The 27,957-nt window shown below is 41.4% G+C and overlaps 1 protein-coding gene across 2 annotated transcripts; it reads right to left on the bottom strand.

Moving 5' to 3' along the window:
- On the bottom strand, window positions 1-23,125 carry RETSAT (retinol saturase). 2 transcript variants are annotated; one of them, XM_063448517.1, is made up of 12 exons: window positions 22,885-23,125; window positions 21,108-21,290; window positions 19,534-19,775; window positions 18,723-18,924; window positions 16,987-17,184; window positions 14,605-14,727; window positions 13,387-13,525; window positions 7,754-7,863; window positions 5,048-5,214; window positions 4,194-4,353; window positions 1,153-1,335; window positions 1-445 (listed from the first exon to the last, which is right to left on the bottom strand). In XM_063448517.1, exons 1-11 carry the CDS (start codon window positions 23,039-23,041, stop codon window positions 1,190-1,192), a joined length of 1,827 nt encoding a protein of 608 aa, XP_063304587.1. In that variant the 5' UTR covers window positions 23,042-23,125; the 3' UTR covers window positions 1-445; window positions 1,153-1,189. The 2 variants fall into 2 exon arrangements, with proteins under 2 accessions (XP_063304587.1, XP_063304586.1); XM_063448516.1 differs by having other exon boundaries at window positions 1-1,335.
- Between the last annotated feature and the right edge of the window lie 4,832 nt (window positions 23,126-27,957).

Raw genomic sequence — 27,957 nt, 5'->3', positions numbered from 1 at the left:
TGCTTGAGGGTAGAATTGTATTGTATGTGTTATATGGAGCCCAACACCAGCATGGAATTAAGGTTCCACATAATAAAAGGGGATTTCACCTGAACAATACCCCTAATGGCTTATTCAGTAAACTGAGAAATTATTAGAAAACTGAAACGTTTAGGCCAAAATAGCCAAGTTAAAAAAAATTCTGAAACTCGTTTTTCCCCCCACCTCATTAAAAGTTGCAACTCCTTTGTCAAATGTCATAGTGCTCAGTTTACGGAATAAATGCTTGTTTTTAAATTCTCTAACAATATGGCAGCTCAACTTTGCTATACATTAAAAGTGCATATAAAACAATTATAATGGCTGATCTCCTTGTCGGATCAGTATTTCTTTACTGCTCCATGTTAACGATACAATCACAGTTGTGTCTGGACATGCTTTTTTTCTCATAGACCCCTATTTTCATCTGAAAACAAATCCAGCAGATTTTAAATACATCAATACAGTAAATCGTTTAGACATAAAATCAGGATTAATAATCTTTCTTTATGTAGAGACTTTTTTTACATCGTCAGGCTACATTATTTTCATCATAATTTACAAAAAATAAGTAACTATTACAAAATAGATTGCCAAGATTATTGGCCTTATTTATAAAAAGCTATTGCACCGTGCAGTGGCATATTTAGGTCCTGACATATAGTGGCATGTTTAAAGGGATGGACGCTGCCTTCATCCATTATTACGTCACAAGCCGTGTTTCCACATAGTAGAACAAGGGTGGTTCTGCTACTCCTCTACTTCATCATTGCAAGCTTTACTGTCCACCTTCGCAGCTTTTCCCAAACATAAAGTTAGGCAAGGATCAGGGAAAGAATTGGTAGAGATGCAGGAACATTGTGGGAAAGAAACATGATCTTTGGGGAAATGGGACAAAGACAGATGGAGACTGAGGGACAGAAACAATGTGGTGGGAATACAGAGAGAAGATTGAATAAGGGGGGGACATGATCACATTGGAACAGGAGGAGAAAATAAATCTAGGAATAAGAGTGCATTTAACCAGACACAGCTTTGAATCCATTGCGGATTCTTGGTGAGCTACTGCTATGTAGTAGAATGATGTACAACTCTGGTATGAATTGGAAAATAACCAGTGGTCAGCTCACCCACCTTCCTACCACCCATAAATTTGTGATCAGAGCTCAGATCACTCATTTTTTTGGGCTTTTTCCTGAATTATCTTCTTTCTTAGAAACTCCAGGTCCACAAAGAGATTTCGTCCTAGGATTTCAGATGTGCAGACCACAGCTCCAAGTAGAGCTCCTGCAAACCCACACATGAAGACATCGTGACCTGCAAGACAAGAGAATAAAGTCTGAACGCCACCACAATGTGAAAAGATACAAAAATCAACAACCTCAGTAAGGGGAAACGGGCACTTTCTTATAGCATAATTTTTAATCATTGCAATAGTTACATAGTTACATAGCTGAAAAGAGACTTGCGTCCATCAAGTTCAGCCTTCCTAATAGAAGTTCCCTGCTGGATACCGCATGTAACTCTCTAGCCAGTTCTTAAACCCCTAGACCCAGCAATAGACCTAACAATACCTTTGTACCCACCTAATATAGGATTAGCAGATGGGCAGTGCGGTTCCTACACTATAGTCTAACATAAATTAATTAAAGCGGCACTGTCATGCCGAACTTACCTTTCCTCAATCTCTTCCTCTTCTCCCCCTCTCTCAGGATCTGTTATTCTTTTCTTCCTGTCTTCTTTAAAATCATAAGACAAAGTAGGGACTCTTTGTCTTAGGGAGGATTCCTCCGCTTGACCAGCGGAGGAGCAAAGTGTGCTTCATTTCCGCTGGTCAGAGCAATTTTCCCATAATCCTTACCTTTCCTCTGTGTTCCCGCGATGCTTCCTGTCATTTTAGACGAAACTGACGAATTGCGTTCTAACTGAATGAGAACAGTATGTTCATTTGTTTTAGAACGCAATTCGGCACTTTGTTCGGATCGGAATTTCATTTGAATGAATGAAACTCCGATCCTATTCATTGCTGTGGCTGCATCTTGCAGCCGCTTAGTAGATAGCTCCCTGATACCGTGGGAATTTGGGAGTTATCTACTAAAAGGCTGAAAGACCTAAACTGGTCTTTCAGCCACATTTACTAACACTAAGTAAAAATGACTTAGTATTAGTAAATAATATGCCCCTACTCGCTATACCGCGAGTAGGGGCATGTCTAGTAAGCAGTGAGCAGCCTGTGGCTGCTCACTGTAAAAAAAAACAAACAAAAAAAAAAACCTATTGGCCCCCACTCCTAAACGACGGGTGGGGGCCCTACAGTAAAATAAGGGAGGGAGACCTATTGTGTCCCCCTCCCCCGGCCCCCACCCCTGAGCGGTGGGTGGGGGCCATAATGGTAATAAGGGGGGACCTACTGACCTCCCCCCCGGCCCCCACCCCTGGGCGGCAGGTGGGGGCCATAATGATAATGGGGGGGGGACACCTACTGTCCTCCCCCCGCCCCCACCCCTGGGCGGCGGCACCAAGTCAATTCCCCCCCCCCCCCCCATCAAGGTGACTAGGGGTCCCCAAGCCCCTAGTCACCCACCCCCCACCCAAATAAAAATGCCCCTACCTACCCCCCTCACCCTAAAAAATAGTGAGGGGGGAATAAAATTGCTAACCTGTAAAGAAAAATTAAAACTTACCATTCGATGTCTTCTTTTTTCTAAAATCTTCATTTTTCAGCCCCCAAAAAGGCCAAATAAAAAGGTACCCCCCCCCCTCATTACCATTATGGCCCCCACCCGCCACCCAGGGGTGGGGGGCGGGGGGCAAGACAGTAGGTTTCCCCCCCCCCTCATAACCATTATGGCCCCCACCCGCCGCCCAGGGGTGGAGGACAGTAGATTTCCCCCCCCCATCCCTTATTACCATTATGGCCCCCACCCGCCGCCGCCCAGGGGTGGGGGCCGGGGGGGAGAGGACAGTAGGCCCCCCCCCCCCCCTTATTAACATTTTTTTTTGTGGACATGCCCCTACTCGCGGTATAGCGAGTAGGGGCATTTGGGAGATTTTAATCTCCCTTATGCTATTATGGGGGTCATATTGACCCCCATAGAGTGAGAGGGAGACCTGGGGGGTTTAGGAAGTGGTGGGGAGCACTGCTCCCTGCCGCTTCTATTTTTACATATTGCAAGGAGGGAGCTGCACGCCGGTAGCTCCCTCCTTGTAATAAACCGAACAAACAAACGAACACTGATACTCAGTGTTAGTTTGTTCGTCTGATTTTTTCTATTCATTCATTCGTCTGTCTGATGAATGAATGGGTGAAATTCCCGTTCGCATGTCCAGGTGTTTCACTGGGCATGTGCAGGTATCTCAGGGCTATCTAGTGTGGGCAGATGACGTGTCCCACAGGAACTTCACCTACCCACACAAAGATGGCGGCACCCTGAATAAAGATCGGGGCAGAAAATAAAGAATAAAAAATAGGTAATGTGGGGGGCTTAGGGGCATTTGGGGGTGACAAGGGGGTCAATTGGATGTAGTGGAGGCGGGTTAAAAAACAAAACGTGATTCGGCATGACAGTGCTGCTTTAAGCTGTTATGTAAAGAATGTTTATTTGCTCCATTACGGGACTGGACACTTAGGTGTTCCCATCTTCATACTATTTGGGTGCTGGACTTACTTTCTGACTACTATAAGTTCTGTTATGCCACGCATACCTTCTTCAACCAATGCTATATCACTTTTATTATAAAAATGTGCAGAACCTCCACTTGCCAGGTTTGCAAATGTATGACAATATTCAGCCTGGTATTGCTGTTGTGGCAACACAGGCTCGTTTGTTATAACTTGCACAAATAAAATAAAGAATATAAAAATAAATAAATAAAAGAAATATAAGTTCCCTGTTCACATCATTCATACTTAATTTATTTTAATGGACAGAATTAAAAAATAAGTCCAAAATATAGACATAAAATAGCTAAATTGTAAATATACTCCAATATGTCTACAATTCCAACTTACTGATTGTTAAGTAAACCACTCAGTTGATGTGATCATTGACTGACTCAGAGATGAAGTGCCTAATAAAAATATTCGCAGATTGATAGATCCTTGTTCTTTGGACATGCACGAAGTGTCCGTGGACAAAGAACATCAAGAAAAATCAAACCGTTCTGATACTTACCAGTCAGGTAAAGTCCCTTTATGGGTGTTGTGGCCCTATTAATGGCTGTGGTTTCTGGGTCCAATCTGGCAATATCATGTTCTGCTCCATAGAATTCCCCCATTGAGCACCCCAGGTAGTGCTGGTTGGTGAGCGGAGAGCCACTGGTGTAGCAATCGATCTGAAAAGGGGTGAGAAATAGAAAGGTGTGCAGAACCTCAAATAGATGGTAGAGACATAAAAGGTTATTCACTAAACTCCAAAATTTTAGCAAATGAAAGTACAGAATAGCCAAACTGTGACAAAAGCGGGGTTATAGAATTCTTTAAAATTTGTTATTTTGGTCTCAGTTTTACAAATTGGATTTAAATATGCTTAAATGCATGGTTTACTGAATAACCCTGACACAAACAATTTTGAGCAGCTTGGTCTGTTCTACTTCTGGATTTTACAATAGTTAAGCGCACAACCGGTCGCATTTTATCTCTAGCTCTGTGTCTTGTGATATTTATGGCCTGTTCCTCAATTGAAATTATCCATTTCTTCTTATTTGTTCCTAAGGTTTACCTGGGTTGGTTCTCACAGTTTACACTTTAACCCCTTAAGGACACGACATGTGTGACATGTCATGATTCCCTTTTTTTTTCCAGAAGTTTGGTCTTTAAGGGGTTAAAGAGGTTTTTCACAGTGGGTCACGAGAATAGCACTCTTGTCATTTTTCTTTCACAAAACCTTTTTTGGATCTGTTACTGCTTCTTTTAATTTCCAATCAACCATTTAATTCCTTCCAAAAAGAAGTAACCCTGAGTGGTAATCTCTGTACCATTCTTCATTTCCCCAACGGTCTCAAAATGTATCCTTTGTGGTCCCATTACCTGGTCCTTGATCTGAGGGAAGATCTTGACAAGTGTTTCCAGTATGGCCTCAGTAAATGCGCTCTTCACACTTTCATAATCTGCTCCCCGTTTCTGTACTTTCTTATCCTTCCACTCTTGAAACCAATCATAGCGTGCAAAAGAAAGGGCAGTCATCGTGGACTTTCCTGGTTAATTTTACAATTGACAAAAATATGAAATGTAAAAATATACTTTGGCATGACAAATATAAATGATCCGCATCAAGAAAAAAGCAAATATTTACCAGGGAACAGTAAAAGCATTCGTAAAATTTGCATATGTAAACTTCTGTAAATTAGCGCAATATCGCACAGACTATAGCCTCAACCGTTTCCTACGAGCCCTCTAGCAGGTCACTTTTATGACAAATATATAAGAAAATGCTTGCCTAGACCAGAATATATTTATTAGTCTTCTTTATATAAAACAAAAAATGTGCCTAGCCTCTAATACCACATGTTTATAATCCTTTGTTTTATGCTCTGTGTACGACAACCGTTGTGGTTACGCACACATGTCTGTTATACTCATGCACGACCTAAATAAAGAATAAAAAAAAAAGCAAATAGCTGCTCTCATGTAGGTGTAGATTTATATTATTTTTCACCCCATTCACCAATGTTCCCCTTTTTAGAAAAAAATATATAATTAAAAAGGCAAGGCTACCCCTAACCTACATCAAATACACAGGTTGTGCCATCATATGGAAGTTGAGCAATGGGGGTAACGTGCAATGCTCAAAAATAAATCTATTTTGCTAGTACTCAATGAGATAAGGGAGAGAATATCAATTCCCTTCAACTCACATAAAGTCAGTGTACCCTTTGATCCTTTTAAAAGGCAGCTAGTATAGGAGATTTCAGAGATCTGACACGAAATATCATTAGTAGTGTCAGGAAAGCTAAGATAGTGCTTTGCATATTAATAACATAGTTAGCAAAATAGACTAAAATTTCAGTGATTTGAAGTGGTCATGGTGCCTGGAATCTGTATGTGCAACATTTCACAATGAAACACAGCACATACCTTGTTTAACTCCTTTGGCGCCAGAGGTATAATTCCACTTCCAGCAGTGTAATTGGGGCGTCATGAGTCAGCCCAGAGGTTTAACGCATACTCTCAGTCAATGAATGCAAGGATCGGCATCCAGACCTTGTAAAGCCTACTGCAGAGGAGGCCTTGCGCCCAGAAGGGACACAGGTAAGAGGGCAAAACCTTGTAAGAGGGTTTGCCCCATTACTGGAGAACAGAGCCAGGGTACTCCTACCATAACCACAACAGAGGGCTGGATAGTTGGAGAAACCTTTGAATTAATATTAGTTAGAAATTATTTTTTCCCCAGACATATAAGGGTAATTCTGCTAAAAAAAAAAGGTTGTGAAATACAGGGCCATGGAGGGCAAGGCTGAGCATGTTACGTAGGTAGTTGGGGTGCTTTCTGAGCAAGTGATTATGATTCTATGAATGAAATAGATAGGCTGAGAATCATAGGAGTTGTAGTTCAGCAACATCTGGAGGGCCGGAGTTTGGGGAAGCCTGACTTATTGCAATGATGGGTATTCTAATCACTCTGTGGGTCATATCAACATAGTGAACGTTATGCTGAGTTTACTGAGGCGAGTCATTCAATGAGTAGCATTAGCACGATCAGTTTCTTGATCACAGGAAATAGGCAAGTGTGCCATGACCTCAAAGTGTGCCACATACACCACCAGGGTTAGTCACTAAAGTGAAAAGTCAAAGTGACTTTCAAATTTAAGGTCCAAGTAGTGAACTGGAAACAGTCTCAGCTAGACTTTCAGTTTAGCTACTCTGGCCTCAAATTTGAAATTCATTTAAAATTCTCAGCTTAGTAAATAACCCTGAATGACTAACAAAATGAAACTACAGAAATAAAATAGGGATTCCCATCTGTTAATTAAAACAGCCTATGATTATATATATATATATATATATATATAATGTTTTTATCCCTCCCCCTCCCCTCTCCCCCCCACCAAGCATAGTATAGTAGGTTTTACCATATTTAAAAGATTACTATATCCCCTTTTAAATAATGTTTTAATCTATACTGCTTTATGGGCACCAGTTAGTATTTGCAGGTTTAATTCCTGCACAGATTAAAAATTAAGCAGCCAGAAATGTAGCCATATGTGTTGGGGGCGTAACCAGCGCCCGGCACAATACTGTAAATATTCCTATACGTGCAAAGTTTCAAGCTGAGAAACTGCATATACAGATTCCTTCCTCCATAACTTTGTTTAAAAGCAGAAGTTGTCATGGAAGTTGGAGTAATCTTTTAACCTTCACCAGCTGCCACTTCAAGGGTTAATGGCTTAAAGCCAGGAGGGGTATCCTGAGCAGCAGGGTTTCCGGCAGACTATCTAAACATTAAGAAAATGTTAGTCCTTAAAATGAATGACCATGGGATTAGTATACAATCTTAAAAGAGGGTACAGCAGGACATAGCTATCAATAGCTAACCGAGGTAATTATAGAGGGCAGTATGAAAAAGGAGTTCTGCTCTCTGGTTGGGGTTCCTTGGAGTATGAGAAAACACATACCGAGCAAAAGCTGATCAAGGTAATTTGTTTACTATGGTTATAGTTAAGTGCACATGTTAAAGTTTGGGAAGTATTTATGTTGGAATTCCATGGATATGCTACAATTTGGTGAAGACCTTACCAGGACATCGCTCCTCATGGGTGGGGTCTTTTGCAGAAGGAGAGGAGATGTACAACATTGGAATGTTATTTGCGGCTTCATCTGCACTGGAAGTATAATAATCTTTCTCTCTGTAAGAGAAATTGTACATCCGAACCGGAGTTCAAAACTTTGAATACAAAGAATACATGAATACATTCAAACATAATGGAGGAGATTTATCCCACTATCATCTGTCCCCACCATTTGAAATTCTTAATACATCAGTGGGCTCTTGAAGAGGAACAGATTCAGACAACTTATCCAAAAGATGCACAGTATATTATAGTGAAAGCTCTACTGATATGGGTTAACGTTCGTGTGGCGTGCAGTTATGAAAACCAAGGGTGCTAAATGAGAAGAACCTGTATCCCCACCAGGTACAAAGAAATCATGAAATAGAAAAAATCTCATGCATTATAAATAAACGCATATCAACAAAGTGCTTATGTGCAAAAAAATGCCAATATATACATACCTGCATCAATAGCAATAAAATGCTCTAGACATAGAGTGCTTAACTATATAAACCCGTATACCAATGACACACTGTTTAATACTGTTTTGCGAGAGGACGTCATACACGGAAGTCGGTATTGGCAATAGCCTTCACCAATGGATAATTAGATTGTGTATTTTTTTATCCGATCTTTAATTTTTAATTATGGGTTGATGTCGGAGTATCATTTTTGTATAAAAGTGAGAAAAAGGGGGTCGCACGGTGCTTGAGCTCCTAAGGGTAATTAACCCAAGGAGTCTGAAACTCGACACAACAAGCCCAAATATAGGCACCAACCCTGCATGCCACCCCGGGCAGTACCCTGCTGATTATACGCTACTTGTCTGCCTGCATCTGGCGCTCGAAGTCCGTGCTGGATTTTCCTGCAACCTATTGCCACAAACAGGGAGGGGGAGGCGGATATACCGGTCCCCACTGGTATATTGGTGAAATCCCGTCGACAAACAATCCAGCCTGCGGCAGAACCCAGGGGCTGAGGCATAGTTATCAAGATGGCCACTCTGCAGAGGCCTACAGCCGGAAGCACCTTCCCGCAGACGCCCTTGTCTGAACACCTGCTCCTCTTACACTTTAAAACGCATCTGCGCAGCTTTTTGGGCCAAGCTTTATGAAACGGGACTCACTTCTACTCCTGCGAGCCGAGTCGTGGCCCCCAAGGTGAGTCGCAATAGAAGACGCAGCTTGAAATAGTCGTTCCCACATCTCCCTGGTTGGGTACTGCGGAGGAGATGACTAGAAGCTGCCAAGGCAGCATCAGTCGACACCTCATTATTCTGGCGACTACACATTCTGCAACTTGCACCGAAACCGGGCAAACGAGCATGGGTACAATCTCCGCACACACTTACACATGGAGGCTTGCCACTCCTACTATCAGCTGTACGAGACATGCAGCTGGCTGTCACAAGTTCTGACTGCAGGTCAAGATGCCTGCCTGGGGAGGAACTTATTGAGCTGTCTGGATGACTGGGCATGGTGGAAGGACTGGGATGGAGAAGGGGACTCACCCCCGGCAGGAATCGGCTAACTCCTTCACACTCCCAGCTTACGACCTGGATTTATCACCCATGGCCGCACACTACAATCTACCTGCATCTGCCGTCTGCTTTCTGCTGATACCCAGTGGTTTACACATATGTTTGTCTTGCAAACATTCATGATTCTCTTATTTAGCATGCATGCAAGTCCTTTTTGTTTTACCCACATAGAACGGTGTCCTGGACGTTTTTCTTTCTGCAAACGCATCTAAACAAATATCATATTAAGCATGATAAATGTAATTCCTACAAAATGTGCAGTTCTATCAACATGTCCTACTACATCCTCGTCATTTATCTTGTTTTGTGTACCTCTGTTGACATGTCATAAAGAGCTTGTGAATTAATCTCTACACCAAAAAAATGAAGAAAAAAAAAACAAAAAAAAAAAAAAAAACTAGAAAAGCTACAATTTCTGGGGAAATTGTGTGAAGTGTTTTGCCTCCACCAGTAGTCTACAACTAGGGATCGAGCGATTATCGGTTTTACCGATATTATCGGCCGATATTAGGTATTTTCGGCAATATCGGTATCGGCCACTAATATTGCCGATATTGATAGAGTGAGAAATGCATTTCAACTTTTATTTATTTATATAGCACATTTAATTGCAACGTTGTTGCCCAAAGTACTTCACAGTTACATTAAAACATACATTTATAAAAACATTAGCAGGTATACAAAAGGCCCTGTCTATGACATCACTTGCTGCTCCAGCCTGGCACAGGTCAGAGTATTTTGGTGGTGGCCATCTTTAAACTGTCGTATTTTAAAAACTATACATCCTACATCGAAGAGCTTTATATTGTGAGAATCACATGGCCCAGACCTACATTTCGATGCATAGTATGTCTCTGAAATATTAACAATTAAGGCACAGTCGCAGTTTAGAAATTGCACTTCAAATGTGAGCTTTGCAGAGTGGAGTTTCAATGAATGTCAATGGACGGCGTGAGTTGCAAACAAATGATCATATTGTGAAAACTATCAGGACGATGGCTTAGCTGTGGACATTTTTAGTGGCAACAGGGATAGCTGAACGTTTTGATATAAGATTTGTGTAGGTGGGCCTGAAAATGAGGGAGTGGTGGCAGTTTAGAAATCATGTCCTGATTTTTCAGCTTTTGCCAGCTCCCACTCTAGCTTTGCCATTCATTCCTATGGGACAAATTTCACCACAAGAACGACAATATTCCGAGAACCATTCGGCGAAACGTTCCACAAAGTAATAGCAATCCGATCGGGAACAATCTGCACGTTTTGGAAATTTTTTGTCTATGTAGTGTAAAAACTGTGGGAGTAGTTAGGGTGGCAAATTTGGCTATAATAAGAATAAGAACTAGAAAAGCTACAATTTCTGGGGAAATTGTGTGAAGTGTTCTTGCCTCCACCAGTAGTCTACAACTGGAGTGGGCGGAGTAACTGTTATCATTTATATAGCACATTTAATTGCAATGTTGTTGCACAGTTACATTAAACCATACATTTATAAAAACATTAGCAGGTATACAAAAGGCCCTATGACATCACTTGCTGCTGCAGCCTGGCACAGGTCAGAGTATTTTGGCGGTTGCCATCTTCAAACGGTCATATTTTAAAAACTATAAATCCTACAGTGAAGAGGTTTATATTGTGAGAATCACAAGACCCAGACCTACATTTCGATGCATAGTATGTCTCTGAAATATTAACAATGAAGGCACAGTCGCAGTTTAGAAATTGCCCTTCAAATTTGAGCTGGCTAGAGTGGAGTTTCAATGAATGTCAATGGACGGCGTGAGTTGCAAACAAATGGTCATATTGTGAAAACTATCAGGACTATGGCTTAGCTGTGGACATTTTTAGTGGCAGCAGGGATAGCTGAACATTTTGATATATGATTTGTGTAGGTGGGCTTGAAAATGAGGGAGTGGTGGCAGTTTAGAAATCATGTTCTGATTTTTCAGCTTTTGCCAGCTCCCACACTAGCTTTGAATATTTTGCCATTCATTCCTATGGGACCAATTTTGCCTCGAGAACGACGATATTCCATGAACCATTCGGCGAAACGTTCCACAAAGTAATAGCACACCAATCGGGAACAATCCGCACGTTTTGGTATATTTTTGTCTATGTAGTGTAAAAACTGTGGGAGGAGTTAGGGTGGTAAATTTGGCTATAATAATAATAATAATAATAATATATATGTGAGATAACATTAAGTGGTCTTGCTATGCAAGAACACCTTAATAAAAAGTGAGAATAAGTACTATTAGCTTTGAGATCCCCCCCCTCCCCAGGTGCCGAAACGTTAGGGTTTGTGTAGTCTCCAGGTCTAGGTCAGTTGGCCCTGTGTCTGTTGGTATATGGGTTTATATGGTTAAGCACTTTATGTCTAGAACACTTTATTGTTATTGATGCGGTTATGTATAGATTTGCATGGTATTGCAGATAAGTACTTTGTTGATATGCATTTATTAAATAATTAAACTTTATTATGTTTAATTATGTTTGGTGTGCTTGAGATTTTTCATATTTCATGATCAACTTGTCCAAAAGAAACTGGTTGATCTATTTATTTTTAAACTGGGACTAACATTCTTTAGCTACATTAACATTAACCCCCCCCCCCCCAAAAAAAAAACGTCAAATTCATACAATATTTGCACCACTATAATTTAAGTTTGCACCCATACATAACACAACATTAAGTATGAATACATAGAAACCAAATATTTTTCACAGTTTTGCTTATGATAATTTTTTAACACATCAAGTGCAACTAAAGAAATTGTACTCAAAATTAATTTACGTACCAGTTATGATTATTGAATGCCTCATATGGCAAGGATCTAAATACATTTTTGATGGCTAATGCTAACCCACTACCAACCATCCCGCCCCCATGCCATACCAACCCTACCCCTATGCTTACACCTATCTTAATCTTACCCCTAATGTATTACCCTACACTATCCCTAACCAAGCATTAACTCTTACCCTAACCCAGGGTATGGGTTACTGACATTAGCAGAAAGAATTCAGATCACACAACGCTCTATACTGTGTGATTGTGGCATGAGGGGGAGCTGCATGCTATCCCGGACGATCACTATGTGGTCGGTGCTGGGTAGCAGGTCACGGTCAGCAAGGGGAAATGCAGGGATGTTTTCTGATACTGGGGGTCTTTCTTTCTGGGGAGAGCTGGAAAAAACAGCAACTGAACACCATCGCTCATTTACAAGGTTATATGCAGCGCTCACTTTGAACCCTACATGCAGTTCAGGTGCTACTAAGTGGCCTCTAAAAATGGCTCCAGCTGACAGTGGGAAGCCCAGGGTATCAACCATTTTCCCCAGTGTGAACAGGGATTTAAACCTTTTCACGCCAAAATGCAAGGACATTCCATGTGGTCCTAACAGGGTAAAAGCCCACTTTTTTTTAGGACTGCATAAAACGTCCTAATGTTATTAAGAGGTTAAACTTATTGTGATGCATTCAAAACAGTACATGAAAAAATAAACATATAGTAAAGCATAAAGGCACCAATAGAAAGATAATAAAATAAAGCCATTATGATGAGGAGCATGATGGAAAACATTAATCCTAACCCCAATGCAATCTGCCTGAATTTCACAGAATATGCAAAATTTGCAAATTGCAGAGCCAGTGCACATAATTGTAACAAGGCTTTAACCAACAGATTGTATTGAATCAAATAAGAGTCCAGGGTCTTTGGAATCTGACTTTCAAGCCCATTCACCTAAGCATTTTCTCTAATAGGAAATAAAATGGGGAGCTGGGGCAGTCAATGGCCACACTATATTCCACTGGGTGACTTGCATTACTAGATACAATGTATGTGATGCAAAAATTGTAAAAGGGGAGGGGTCACCGATGGAATGCACCTGCTGGTTCCACAGTCTCCGTGGTAATTGCCCCACTTTTACTATCTTAGACCAAGGCTTAAAACAGAACCAATGTGACAGATGAGAGTATCACCCAGTTAACATAAGGAAGGAAAATTCAGCATGCATGTTATGGTGGTGGTCCTGAGGAGGGGTAGGACATCTACTTACAACTTTGTCAGGTCTGTACTTGGGAGGTATATATAATTTGCAGCTGGAAGATTAAGATCCTCTTTTGTTCCTTTTAGGCCGATAAAAACGCTGAAACCTCCCTGTCCATGTTTCATCAATCCCAGCTGATTCTGGATCTCTGACGGAAGCATGAAATATATCATTAGAGAGGACTATGAAAAGAATGGGAAATGAAACAGAATGTCTGTATTTGCACTCAATTAACACACATAGCTTTACCTCTAGGGATAGCCTCCTTGATAGAAAGGACCGAGCTGGCGGGCTGTGCAATAATTGGGTGTCTGAAACCAGCATACTGTGCGTGCTGGTGTCAGATGTCAATTTTTCTTTTAGTTCACGAAAGTCATGGTTTTCGTAACAACTATTACGAGAACTATCAGGCGAACACACTAAAGGCAATTGAGGCTCTTGCTTGAGGCAAGGAGGGGCAGCCATGAACTAATTTGAATCAAAAGATTCTCTTAATTGGAACTGCACAGACTTGCTCAGGGTGAAATATAGAGAGTGACAAGTGAAAATCCATGTGAAATTATCTATGATAAGTAAGGCATGAAATCTGTCAAGGTGATTAAGTATAGACAATTGAATTGTTAATCCTAAAGTTCAGCATACTAGTGCAGTCCTGAAGGAGCTCAGGCACTCGACAGTGCGGGTAAGTATAGTGGCTATTGTGCACTGCTGAAAGTGTCTGTCAAATCTATAAGAGTGTGTGTCAGTGAGAGTATGTGTGTCAGTGTCCTCTGTGTATAAATGTGTGTGTCAGTGTCTTCTGTATGTAACTTATGTGTGTAGTATATTTTCATTTTGTTTATACTTCAGAGTTCAAATTAATAGTTCATACGCTACTCTTACATACACAATATTCACATTATGTCATATTTATTTTAAAAAGAAATATTCTTTACTGTGTTTAATCAGACTAGTTCTCCAACATGGGATTAACTTAAATATCAGTGTCTACACATTTTATTTGGAATTTAAATCAATAGAAATTACTTTCTCGAGACACAGGTATGTGGTAAAGGTTGAGAAACACTGCAATAAAGACTTTCTTTAAAATCACTCTATGTGATATCTCTATCTCTCTCTCTCTCTCTCTCTCTCTCTCTCATATAAAACTCCTACAATCCCCATCCTAGGCAGCTTATATTTGCCCAGTATCAAAGACCCAGTATTTTCCTAGTCACTCTTACAAACCTGGCAAAGCTTCCATTTCAGGGGGTAGAAGTTTTTCATATGTGTTGAAAATACCAGCATCAGAAATCACAATGGGGGCAAAAATATTCATGGGTTCATGTCCCTTTGCTTTCACAACAACACCTGCAAAACATTTAGGAATATTAATATAGCGTCAAATATGTTACAGATTTATTAAATTCATAGAATTGCAGGGTACCTAAAACGCATATTGTGGGCCACCGTTTTAATCTATAGAAAAAGAGGTCTTGCTATTTTTGTCCGTGGAAGTGCAGGTTTACAGAAAAATCTCAGAACTGTAAATAAAAAGTAATGAGTTGTCTCCCTAACATTAGAGGGAGAGTCAGGTTCCTCAATGCCTTCTGGGTTGTGATCATGGGGTACTGCAATAAGGTGACCAGGCAGAGGTGAAGTATAAGTCATAGAGCCTATGGACATACAGAACCATGTCTCCCAGTTTAACATAAGGAACTTTTGTGTTGGAAATCACGTAAGTGGCATTTTAAGGCTCACAAATGTCCCTGCGAACAAAGTAAAGATAAAGAATACAAATACTTATAAAGTGGACACAAAAGAAACAAACTAAAAAAAAAAAAAAAAAAAAAAAAAAAAAAAAAAGGGGAGTAAGTAGGACAAGCAGTTCAAAAGGGGAGATTTTATTCTACCAAAAAATGTCTATGTAGAGGAAAAGAAGAATAAAATAGAAAATAAAGGGGTGGAGGCAAGCTACTGACCTGAATGGCCACCTAAGCTCTGCACTAGACAGCCACTCTGGACCCTCTACCATAGCCCAAACTCCTCAGAAACGGTGCCCAATGGACCCCAAATTGCAGATAGCGAGATGGGTAAAAAAAAAACCCCAACAAACCCTGGCAAATTGTAAATAGACCTATGGAAGCAAACTCGCAGCGTCATGCGCACAAATATGACCGACTATGCCGACGACTGCTCTGACATCTCAGACGACTTCATAAATGGAGCAGAGGCTGATAAGGCCCAGATCCTCAGAGACCTGCAGGGCCTGACAGGCCGTCTGAGTACTCTGGAGGAAGACTCCCGCAACAAGCAGTGCACGACCTGCAGCAGCAAAATCATAAATTCTATCTCGGATTTGCATAATTGGAAGATCAAAGGCGAAGCCTGAACGTCAATATCAGGGGAATCGGAGAGAAGATACCAGAGGCACCACACTTTATTAGGAGACTTATGTTGGCCCTCTTGTCTCCTAGACAGGCTAAACAAATGGCCCTGGAGGGGATGTTCCGTGGCCAGCTAAGACTCCGACTGCAGCACCAAGGGACCTTCTGGTGCACTTACAGAGTCACAGAGACAGATCAGCAGTGATACAAGCAACAAGAAGCCACTCACCATATCTATTTGAGAACATTCAGCTCTCATTTTTACGCAGATCGATCAGAGTCCACTCTGGCCTGGTGCCACTCTCTTAAGCCCTTCACAGCTCTCCTTCTCTTGCATAACATCAAATACCAGTGGAGGCAACCTCGCACAGTGCTAGTCCACCACTGCGATTCCTCGTCCAACATTCAAGACATGCAAGGGGCTACAGATCTCCTGCCAACCTTGGGGCTACAGCGGACTCCTTGTCCCTTGCAAGACCAAGTACCACAGTGGCACCACCTAGAGCCTGGGATTCCACAAAGGTGACACCGTTCGTCCCCCGACGATCTGGGACAGAGGCCACTACCTGACGGAGAAGAGTGGCTTGGCCTTTGTATGGGGTACCCTTTAACTGCGAGCAGAACTCTTCTTCACTCATGTGAGCAATTTAACAAATTACTTTACAGCATTTTAGATATTGTCCCTATAATTGTCTATCGGGTTAGATCTCCCCCCCACTCCCTGGGGCTATGGGGTAATTTTACACTGTACTGGCGTAATGTCTATCTGCCCCTACTACAGGTGAAATGCATCCCATCTGACCCTGGTAGGAAGCTTATATCGCTATATCACTATTCTACTCTAAGCATCTCCAACCTTACTGCCTATAGCAAACCATTGATCCCATCAGCTATATCCCTAGGCACAAAAGGCCTAAGACAAAGCGCTAGCACCTACAACCTAAAACCAAATTCCCTCAGCTCATGGCCCATTGCCCAATTTGTTAGACGCATTGTTATGCTTTGCCGAATGTTTCTGATGTCATACAAATGCTTATCTCATGTAATGTTTTCTACTGAGGCTATGACCTGTGTCAAAAGAATAAAAAAAAAAAAAAGGAAAAAAAGAAAATAAGAATGAAAAGTACAATATGATCGAATTATAAATAGTAAATGTTTAAAACTCATTTTACCTGGGCATAACATTTCGGATTTAGGAAAAGTGTCCCCCTTATAACATTTTCTGCCATTATTCTTTCCTTACCACAAGCTCTCCTCTCTCCATTGACCAGGATTTTATCCACTGTAACTTTTGACAGCACGGCACCTCCTGCTCTTTCAATTGTGGGAACAAGATGGAAGGTAATTTCACTGGCGCCACCTGTAGGGTACCAACCCCCATGCAGGAAGTGGTCAATGAGCACAGCATGAAGGGAAAAGCTGGCTTTATCTGGGAACACACCTGAGAGAATATAGAAATTATATTAGTTACCAATCTCCACCATTACTTAATTTAACCAATAAATCCCCAGTTGCATAAATTAGCACCACGCAGTCCAATTACATCAATGTGGTTGTTTATTTAATGATAGCTCTGCCTTTTCCATAAATTAATATATAGGGTAAATCAGAAATCAAGTTTTTCAATATTCTATTCAGATGTTTTTATCTCACCCCTCAGGAAATTCAGGTGGATAAATGGATAATAGAATATGACCATTCTAGTACTCCACCTAACCTCGCCCATACAAGGTTCATTACTCTCCATTTCCTATCTTCACAATAATCATACATGCTTTCCTGTACCAGTCCTCAATCCCTTAACGACTGAGGCAATTATCCAACTTCAGAACTATAACAAAGCCTCAAACATCTGCTATGTGTCTGTTCCACTTCAAATGCTAAACTTTCTCTTTAAGTACACCTATAAATATTATACACACACCTAATGCAACATTAAGTATACATAAAATCTAAAAAAAAATAAAAAAAAACAAAAAACCCACATTTTCTCACACATTTGCGTATAACATTTAAAAAAAAAAGACAAGTGTGCAGCAAAGTAAAAAAAAATAAAATCTAAATTAGATGCACTTATCAGTCTTGATTGTTAAATGGCTCATATGTCTAGGATGTCTAAGGGAAGGGCGGCATCTTTAAACTTTACAAAATACCACTGGCTATAGTGTGAAGTTATATAGTTGTCATTCAATCTAAGTTTTCAATTTTTCACAGATTGATTTGCTGGTTTCGTAGCATGTTTGGTAAAACAAATAGCAGCCCCCAACTGGCATACCATTGTCAAAAGAAGGTAACTTGGGCTACTTGATATTAACAGGTTTATTATTACTACTACACTAAGTATAATGTGAAAATGTGAGTGCGTCACTGCCGCTAACCCTCACAAGCTTATCATTATGCCCATAGAGGCCTTCTCTATCATGCCTGGGTCACCCACTTATACTTACCTATGTTTTGTTTGTCCTACTTAGCTGCTGGACATATTTTGAACTACTTTTTTGTTAAAACTAAAGATTGTATATCAATAAAAGAATTTAAAATAATAAAAAGTCAAAATTTCTCCATAATCTAAATATATATATATATATATATATATATATATATATATATACACACACACACACACATTTGTGCTACATGTAGATCACGCATACAATTGTTCTGTGATTTATTCCTTATCCATTTCAGAACACATCATCAATTTATTGCTCATCATTATCTCTATTAATATTATTTTGTATTTATCAGATTTAAATTAGGGGAAGCAAATATAACACTTGAGACATACAAATACAAGAGAATCAGAGAGACCCTGTAAGCTTAAAATCTTATAGCAACTTTATCCAAAGTATGCTGCAAGATAGCATGTGAGCTTGCAATCTCAAAGTAATGAAGGGGAGTTGAGACAAGAGGTGCAGGGGAACAGGAAATGATTAGCCAGACAGATATAGTGCACCTGAGTCATGTACCATGCCATACCATATGTTCCAAAGATGTAACTTAATACAGTTCTCAGCTCTTTGTTATCAGTCAGCTCATTGATGACGTCAGACACACTGCGGCTAGCATACCGGAAAAATGGAGAGATCAGTTTCACAAGGCCAATGCGACACAGGAACCGTGCAAGTGGCAGTGGCAACATCTTCAGGACAACCATATCTGAGATTCGGCCAGATGCCTTCTGTAAAATGAAATGGTAATTGGTATCTATGGTCCCTTTTCATGTCAGGGAGATGGGAGTGGTAGAAAATGAAGGGACACTATCGATGTCAAATAAAACACTTCAACACAGAATGTTATAAAAACACAGACAAAGCTGAACTTATACTGGACAGTATTACTGTAACTGTATGTGTCACTCTCAGTTAAACAGAATAAATAAATAAAATATGTAGCATTTGAGGGCCAATAAGAACCATTTGACCAATTTTGGGGCTGAGCTCAGAATACATTCATGCACATCTATAGCGTTCTGTTCCACCTGTGGAGATAATTCAGAAAGCTATAGGATTATGTGCATAGCTCCTTCTGCAGGGAGACACGGGGAGGAAAGCACAGGGGCTCAGGGTTTGCTCCACATTCTGCAACTAATCCCAGACACTGCATTTCGACACAAAGGTTGTCCTATTGATTTTAAAATTAGATATTTTCCCAGTTATGTTATAGTTGGGATTTGATAAGCCTGAACCATTAAGGATGCATGAAGAGTGGTTTGGTACCACAATACACAGATCATGCATACATTGTTCCTCTCATAATGACAGCAATGTTTGCCCCTCATTAGACTAACCTTCACCAGCTTCATGAAGTTTTGGATGGCTTTCTTTTCCCCTGGGAAAGCCTTTATCAGCTCCTCTGTATACGCCTGCTGCCCGACAGGCATGTTGTAGCGACGAGCATTCTCCAAGTTCCCTATAAGCACTACATCGAACGGGTCATCCATCTTTGCCCATTGAAGCTGCCCATCAGTCAGCTGATCTATCAATATTCGTGTTGGGGACCGCTCATGCATCTGTCCAATGTAATGGATACCTGAGAGGCAAAGGATAAATGATTTGTTACCCAGGAGACCCTCAGAATTTGATAACTGTAATTTGATAATATTTAACATTATTTCAAAACATCCCATTCATAAACTCTCCAGAGGATTGTGTATCTAAATATTTTGTATCACTGTTTGATGATAACTTAAGGATGGTGACCTGTTATGATTTGAATTATAGACAAAATGTGCTGAGAATGAAGTTACTAACACCTTTTTTCCTCTCAGTAGATAGGATATACTGCTCTTTGTTGATTTTTATGATTGCATGATAAGGTTGAAATAAAACGAAGGTGGAACGCACATTAACCGTAGGTGGAACGCATATGGAACGCGGAAGTGCGATATGACCCATACTTCCGGTTCCGGTTAGCCGAACGCGCCAAATTTTATCACCAGTAAAGCGAGGAGAATGTGAAACAGCTGAATTATCTACCTACAGGACCAATCAAGCGACGGACACCGGGTACCACCCACGGAACCACCAATGGACATAGGGAGTAGCCCTATTTAAAGAGGACTAGGGGATGGTGGGAATAGAATGTATTTTTTACATGTTATGATTGTACACTGATTTTATTTCTATATACGGTCCCTGAGGAAGTTCTTTACAGAACGAAACGTGTAGGACCATACCGTTTTCATTTAATTTTAATATATTTGATTGATGGTGATTATTCAACTTTTATCAATAAAAGCATCTTTTTCTACCATTACCCATTTGAAGTCCTGAGCATTATTAAGAAGTCTAACGAGGAATCAAGGGACCACCAGCCACCCATATCCATCGGGGGAGGCACCCTATGAGCGATATATTCTACGTTATCTTGTGAGTGCATTCATATATAGCGCATAAGATGTGTTAATTGTACTTCACTATTTTGTATATTTTTTTTATGTTCCTTTTAGAATTACTCTCAGCCGTATCCCGAAGTTTGTTGTATTGTTTGTGATTGTGATTGTGTATCTACCCTGTATACTGACTTTGGGATTGAATGCTGTTGTAAGAAACTCTGGTATTCTGTTATATGGTGTTTATCCATTCAATAACAATCTGTGGCAAGTTATCCTGTCATCTGATGTTGCAGAGGTATCTGTGGGTGGCATTTTGTCAATACTTCCAAAAAGCATGCTCAGAAATCGGCCCTTAGAGCACGTACCTACACAACATTAGTGAAAATCCACGCAACTACTTGACTTATTGTCTATGTTCATCACAACCGGTTATTCATGTTATTAGGAGGTTGACTGGGAAATTTAGTCCACACATGCTGGACTGCCAGATGTGCCGGTGAATACTTGCCCACATTCTTCATACTCACCAACATCAAATTCATAGCCCTTTTCGTTGAAAGTGTGACAGCTTCCACCCAATTTACCGAGTTGCTCCAGGACAAGAACCCGTTTTCCAGCTCTGGCAAGGAGAGCAGCGGCTCCCTGTCCTCCAATACCACTGCCAATGACAATGGCATCCAGATTCTGAGGTATTTTATCTGGAGAGAAAACTGCGAGAAAAAAAAAAAAAAAAGAATTAAAAATAAATATACAAGCACATAAATGGCATTAAAGATGTGCTCTCAGCAAGACGTGAGATGGTAAACAGCCATGCAAACATACTTTAAAAAATGGAAAAGAAAGAAGAAATGGATAAAAAACAAAAGGAAGAAAGATACCGGTGCAAACTAAAGGGGAATATTATTTTTATATACTTTATGTATATATTGTTTGTTCACTTTAGAAAGATACCAGTGACTGAAGAACAAGTAAGAGGAAGTAGCAGTGAAAGACAAGGTACAATATGATTTACAATTTTCAGTCTAATGAGATTTACAACATTATTTTTTTATTCAAAGCAATAACATTTCCATAAACTGTTCTTCTTACGAACAGATATAAAGTGCTTAGTATATGTTAATTATACTGCTTTCACAAACACCTAGTTAACCTGCAGGCACGTGGACAAAATTATACAGTCCCGCTCCAATTGCATAAAGTGCAATCACCAATAGAAAACGTAGTAAAATCTATGAGGCAGGGGAGTATAATTAACACGTACCAGGTGGTTTGTTTTTCAGATCTGTGGAATTTTAAACCAATTTACACATTAACTGGTCCTGTTCTTACCCTCTGTGTATATATCCCCATGTACTTCCTGGTAAAACACTTTATTAGCAAATCAATAAATAAAAATGTAGCCTTGCATCCCCTGGTTAAAGGTGAGGCTCAGCGACCCCAATGTGAGGATCTGCCAAGTTCCTAAACAAAACTATGCCTATTTGGCATCTGAACATCATAAGCCGGTGAACCGGTAACTAATACATGACTAATTATGTATCACATGCTGTGACTATACCAATCAGCTAAAAAAAAAACAAAATACACAGTACAGGAAATCTATACAGTGACTAAAAGCTCACAATTAGTCCATACAATAAAATGAAAACCTTATTAGCATCTGCTCTATTGATGCTCTATGAATGAGTCTTTAAATGAAATAGATAGCTAGAAAATCATGAGAGTTGTAGTTCAGCAACATCTGGTGGGCCAGGTCTGCTCTATATAAATAAATAGACATTTATTTATTTTATTTATTACTGGTATTTATAAAGCGCCAACAGATTCTGCAGCGCTGTACAATTAGTGAAGGACATACAACATACACAGACAAACACAAACCTAGAGAGAGCCCTGCCCGTAAGCAGATATCTAGCCATTGAAGCTCTTTTATATAAAGTGATTGCTAGATAGCTGGTGAGCTTACAATCTAAAGGATTTACTATAGTTTATAGATGTGTCCTCCTTGGTAGGGTGTGCATTTCTTTTTACATGTAATCACTGTTATATAACAAAACCAGCCAGGTTAGGGAGTTTTATTGTTTGTATTAGATTGGGATACTGTACTAAAATATGGGCAAATGAATGAGATGCTCCCTCTTACTGCCAGGGTTAATGAACATAGACAAAGAAAATGGGAGTAGAATATCAGGCAAAACATGAGATCTTAACAATTCTAATCGTTTGTTAGGTGTTACAGCAGGTAGAAACAAGCAGTAATTGCTCATCCTGTATTTCAAGGTGACAGGCAGTCATTTTATTTACCATTTTTAATCACTTTTCTCCTCAGTGCTTTATCAAATACCAGCGGTTTAGGTGGTTTCCTGGTGTCCACAGCAAGCGGGTTGGGTCCCCGGCTTCCAAACCACTTCTTCAGGACGATGAGGATCAGCACGACCCCTGTGATGAGGTACAGCCACATTGTTGCAGCCTGTGTGAGGCTCTGTGAAAGGAGAGTGTGCTTGGCTCGCTCTTGTACACACAGAATGGGCTGGACTAAACAGGCTGAGTACTTCCTCTGTAACCCCTGTCCTACAAACTAACACCAAATCACAGAGAGGAGGCAGGCTACACAGTATGACAATGCTCTAGAAGGTTCCCCACCCCTGCGTCTAGTGCATGACAGGGTGATTGCAGAGTGTTACATGTGTCTCATCATTGGTTAAAGATTAGATGGGGCAGTGAATGTAGAGAGAGGGTTGAAACTCAATTGCTAAAATGCAGAAACAGAATTTGAAATGGAAACCCCCCCTATGCTGCAAGTACTGTGCATATACCTAGCACCCATTGGGTTTGTTTACTTAGCTAAGCTGGTGGCTGTTCACTTTAAGGGTTCAGATACTACATTTCAGTTTCTCATAATTATAGAATGTATCACTGGATGAGCCAGCTGATGTTTCTGATCTTTACTTAGTCCAGTGAAGGTTCTTATGGATTAGCTTCAAAATTGTTAACGTGTTAATAAAACATGTATTTCTAACCTGGACTCCCTTGCGACACAGACTTACATCACTCAGATCAAACAGCCATTTCCTCTATATTGAACAGTGGCTAATTTGTTTAAATCTTAGTTTCTGATTTGCTGTAGGAACTCATGCTATTTTGATTCCACACAACAGCAGCCAGTGAGGGCTGAAAGGGGCACTCTACTAAACAGCACAACTAAGACATACCACTGTGGTGGTTTCACTGACAGACTGCTGGCACCATCCTCTGGTTCAACATCAGACCATTTTTGAGAAGATTAAAACTAATGCGGTTATTCCCCAAAGTCAGAATGGTGTGTGTGTGTGTGTGTCAAAACCATTCAGCTGTATACAGGCCTATTTGGACTTCAAAATCCAGACATTGTTCACACTATTCAAGTGCACATAAATAGGCTTAAATTTTGCCCCGATCGAATGCTTCAAATGTAGGCTTGGATAAAAAAAGAAAAAAAAAATCCCATTTTCCAACTGGCAGGGGTTACATAATCTGTGAGGGTTAATTATCTGGCCAACGCTTTAGGGGGCACACAAAATTTATCATTGTTGACAGACAACATGTCTATACTGCATAACATTCATACATTGCAAGAATAAAATTAAAGGACCACTATAGGCACCCAGACCACTTCAGTTTAATGAAGTGGTCTGGGTGCCTGGTCCAGGTAGGGCTAACCCTTTTTTATATAAACATAGCAGTTTCAGAGAAACTGCTATGTTTATATTGGGGCTAAGCCAGCCTCTAGTTGCTGTCTCATTGACAGCCGCTACCGGCGCTTGCGTGCTTCTCACTGTGAAAATCATTGTAAATGCTTTCCTATGAGACCGGCTGAATGCGCACGCAGCTCCAGCCAAGGAGGCGGAGAGGAGGAGGAGAGCAGGAGGTGAGCTCCCCGCCCGGCGCTGGAAAAAGAGGTAAGTTTAACCCCTTCCTCCATCTTCAGCCTGGCGGGAGGGGGTCCATGAGGGTGGGGGCACCCTCAGGGCACTATAGTGCAGGGAAAACGAGTATGTTTTCCTGCCACTATAGTGGTCCTTTAAATGGATTCTTTAGTGCCAGGAAAACAAACCTCCTGCCCCCGCATCCGACGTCGCTGAAGAGGTTAAAACCCCTTCAGACACTTACCTGAATCCAGCGCCGATGTCCCTTGCACGCATTAGGATCTCCCTATAGAAAAGCATTACTCAATGCTTTCCTATGGGGATTCCGTGACACTGGAGGTCTGTGGTGGAATCTCGGTAAAAATAAATTTAGTAGGCCGAGATTACCACGTGGCATGTGTACGTGCATATGCTGACGTATCGATCAGTTGGTGTAACGAGTATATACCCCTACACGCAGGATCCAGCCTAACAGAAGACAGTACAGAGGAGAGATGCGTCTACCGGACCTTAGAGTGGCCGGACTCGACGTAATAGGATAAGACAGAGTCAGGAACGATCCGAGGTCAAGGGCACAAAGAGACAGCGTAAACGAAAACTAGCCGGGGACTGGTACACAGGAATCAGCAAGCCGGCAAACAGTACAGAATAGGATAAAGCGAAAACGAAGTCAGAATACAAAGCCAAGGTCAAATACGGAGAAACACAACTGAACACAACAAGCACTAAAGGGAACTGTAGCAGAAACCACGATAGGGCAAGGAACTAAGGGAAAAGGGTAAGTATAAGTAGCCTTCAAACTAATGTGATTGGCTCCTGTCACTTCCACTCCCCCAACAGGTAAGTGTATGGGGTGATTGGCATGACAGGAGCCAATGGGAGCCTTTTTGCAATTTAGGCTCCCACTGTCTCTTTAAGAGCGCGCCCGAGATTCGCGGCGCGCTCTTAGCTGCAGGCGGGACACGTGACCGCTTCTCGCGGTCACTGCCCGCCTTCCTGTCTGAACAGTCGGACGAGCCGCGCGCGGCTCGTGCAGCCGCAGGACCGCGCGCGGCTTGAAGAGAGGACCGCGTCCGGCCCCCGGATAAGGTAAGTACCGCTACAGTACCCCCCCCTGAGGACACGCCCTCCGGGCGGGCAGGACCAGGCCTGGCAGGAAAACGCGAATGGAAAGAACGTACAAGGCGGGGAGCATGAACAGCATCCGCAGAAATCCAACTGCGCTCCTCAGGCCCATAACCCTTCCAATGTACCAAGTACTGAAGCCGACCCCTGAGAAAACGAGAGTCAATAACAGCAGATACTTCGAACTCCTCATGACCCTCCACAGAGACAGGAGGGGGAGGGGGAGTATGCCGGGTATAGCGGTTGCGTACGTAAGGCTTCAACAAAGAGGTGTGAAATACATTGGGTATACGCAGATTCTTAGGCAGACCCAAGGCATAAGAAACGGGATTAACCTTATGTATAATGCGATAAGGACCAATGAAGCGGGGAGCCAATTTCATAGAAGGCACCCGGAGGCGAATATTCCGTGTGGAAAGCAAAACCCTGTCCCCCACAACATAGGAAGGAGCCGCTCTGCGATGCTTGTCAGCCTGAGCCTTCTGGCGGGCAGCAGAGTCCACCAAAGAACGCTGAACCTGCTCCCAAGTATTACGCAAACCAGCCAAATGCTCATCCAGAACTGGCATGCCCTGTGAGGAGAATGCAGCCGGAAGAACAACGGGATGCTGGCCATAGACAACGTAAAAAGGGCTTTTGCCGGAAGAATCATGAGTGGCATTATTCCGAGCAAATTCAGCCCAAGGAAGCAGGTCAGACCAATTGTCCTGATGGTGAGACACAAAACAACGGAGGTACTGCTCAAGAGACTGGTTGGCACGTTCAGCAGCTCCATTAGACTGGGGATGGTAAGCGGAAGAAAATGAGAGGGAAATACCCATCTCCGAACAAAAGGCTTTCCAGAACCTGGAAACAAATTGGCTACCCCTATCGGATACAATAGATAAGGGAATACCATGTAATCGAAACACTTCTCTAGCGAAGATAAGAGCCAATTCCTTGGAAGTGGGCAACTTGCGAAGAGACACAAAGTGAGCCATTTTGGAAAACCGATCTACTATCATTAGGATGACTGTGTTACCATTCGAAGGGGGTAATTCAACAATAAAATCCATTGATAGATTAGACCAAGGTCTCTCGGGAACGGGCAACGGGTGCAACAGCCCACAAGGAACTCTACGAGAAGTTTTCATACATGCACAAGTAGTACAAGCACTTATATAGTCAGTAACATCCTTACGTAAGGTATCCCACCAGAAATACCGAGAAACGGCTGACACTGTTTTGGAAATACCAGGATGTCCAGCAGTCTTAGTATCGTGATAAAGTGACAGAATATCCCGTCTCTCGGGAATGTCAACGAACAATTTATCATTAGGCCTCTCGCTGGGTGCCATGCCTTGTTTCGCTTGTATGGCCTGCAAGAGGGACGAGGAAATAGACAATATAGTAGTTGCTATTATCCTGTCTGGGGGAATGACAGGAGTGACATCAATCTCCTGTTTGTCAATAGTCTCGAATTGTCTGGACAGAGCGTCCGCTTTGGTGTTCCGGTCACCTGGCCTATAGGTGATTATATAATTAAAATGAGACAAGAACAGTGACCACCTAGCCTGCCGTGAAGACAATCTTTTAGCTTCGCTAAGGTAGGATAGGTTCTTATGATCTGTAAATATGAGAATAGGATCCTTAGTTCCTTCTAGCAAATGTCTCCATTCTTTGAGTGCTAAAATGATAGCAAGGAGTTCGCGATTACCCACATCATAATTCCTCTCTGCCTTGGACATTTGTTTAGAAAAGAAGCCACAAGGATGCAATGGCTTGTCAGGAGACTCTCTTTGGGATAAGACAGCACCTACCCCTATATCGGAAGCATCAACCTCAAGTATATATGGCAATGAGGGGACAGGATGCTGTAAAATAGGGGCAGAGGCGAACGTAGTTTTAAGAAAGTCAAAAGCCTGAAGTGCCTCAGTAGACCAGACACGTGTATTGCCATCCTTTTTAGTCATACGAGTAATAGGCGCTACTATAGACGAAAAACCTTTGATAAAACGTCTATAATAATTAGAGAAACCCAGAAAACGCTGGATGGCTTTCAGACCTTGCGGCAGAGGCCATTCTATGACTGCAGCGAGCTTCTGGGGATCCATCCGAAAACCCTCGGCGGAAATCAAATACCCTAGAAACTGGACCTCGGACTGGTCGAATAGACATTTTTCTAATTTGCAATAAAGACCATTAGCAAGAAGGGTCTTCAGAACTGTCGTAACATGTCTGTGATGAGTGTGAATGTCTGTAGAATATATTAAAATGTCATCCAAGTACACAATAACAAATGAATGAATAAAGTCCCTTAAGACATCATTAATAAATTCTTGGAACACTGCTGGGGCATTGCAAAGCC

Source organism: Pelobates fuscus, chromosome 3, assembly GCF_036172605.1.
Source record: "Pelobates fuscus isolate aPelFus1 chromosome 3, aPelFus1.pri, whole genome shotgun sequence".
Lineage (NCBI taxonomy): Eukaryota > Metazoa > Chordata > Amphibia > Anura > Pelobatidae > Pelobates > Pelobates fuscus.
This window is presented reverse-complemented; position numbering and strand designations above follow the sequence as displayed.

What these genes read in the sequence shown, in the direction of transcription:
- RETSAT (XM_063448516.1), bottom strand. Translation starts at nt 23,041, where the DNA reads ATGTGGCTGTACCTCATCACAGGGGTCGTGCTGATCCTCATCGTCCTG. An exon ending in GAGAAAAGTGATTAAAAATG is followed by an intron (nt 21,291 to 22,884) that starts GTAAATAAAATG and finishes TTTTTCTCGCAG; the next exon opens with TTTTCTCTCCAGATAAAATA. An exon ending in AAAGGGACTTTACCTGACTG is followed by an intron (nt 1,336 to 4,193) that starts GTAAGTATCAGA and finishes CTTGTCTTGCAG; the next exon opens with GTCACGATGTCTTCATGTGT.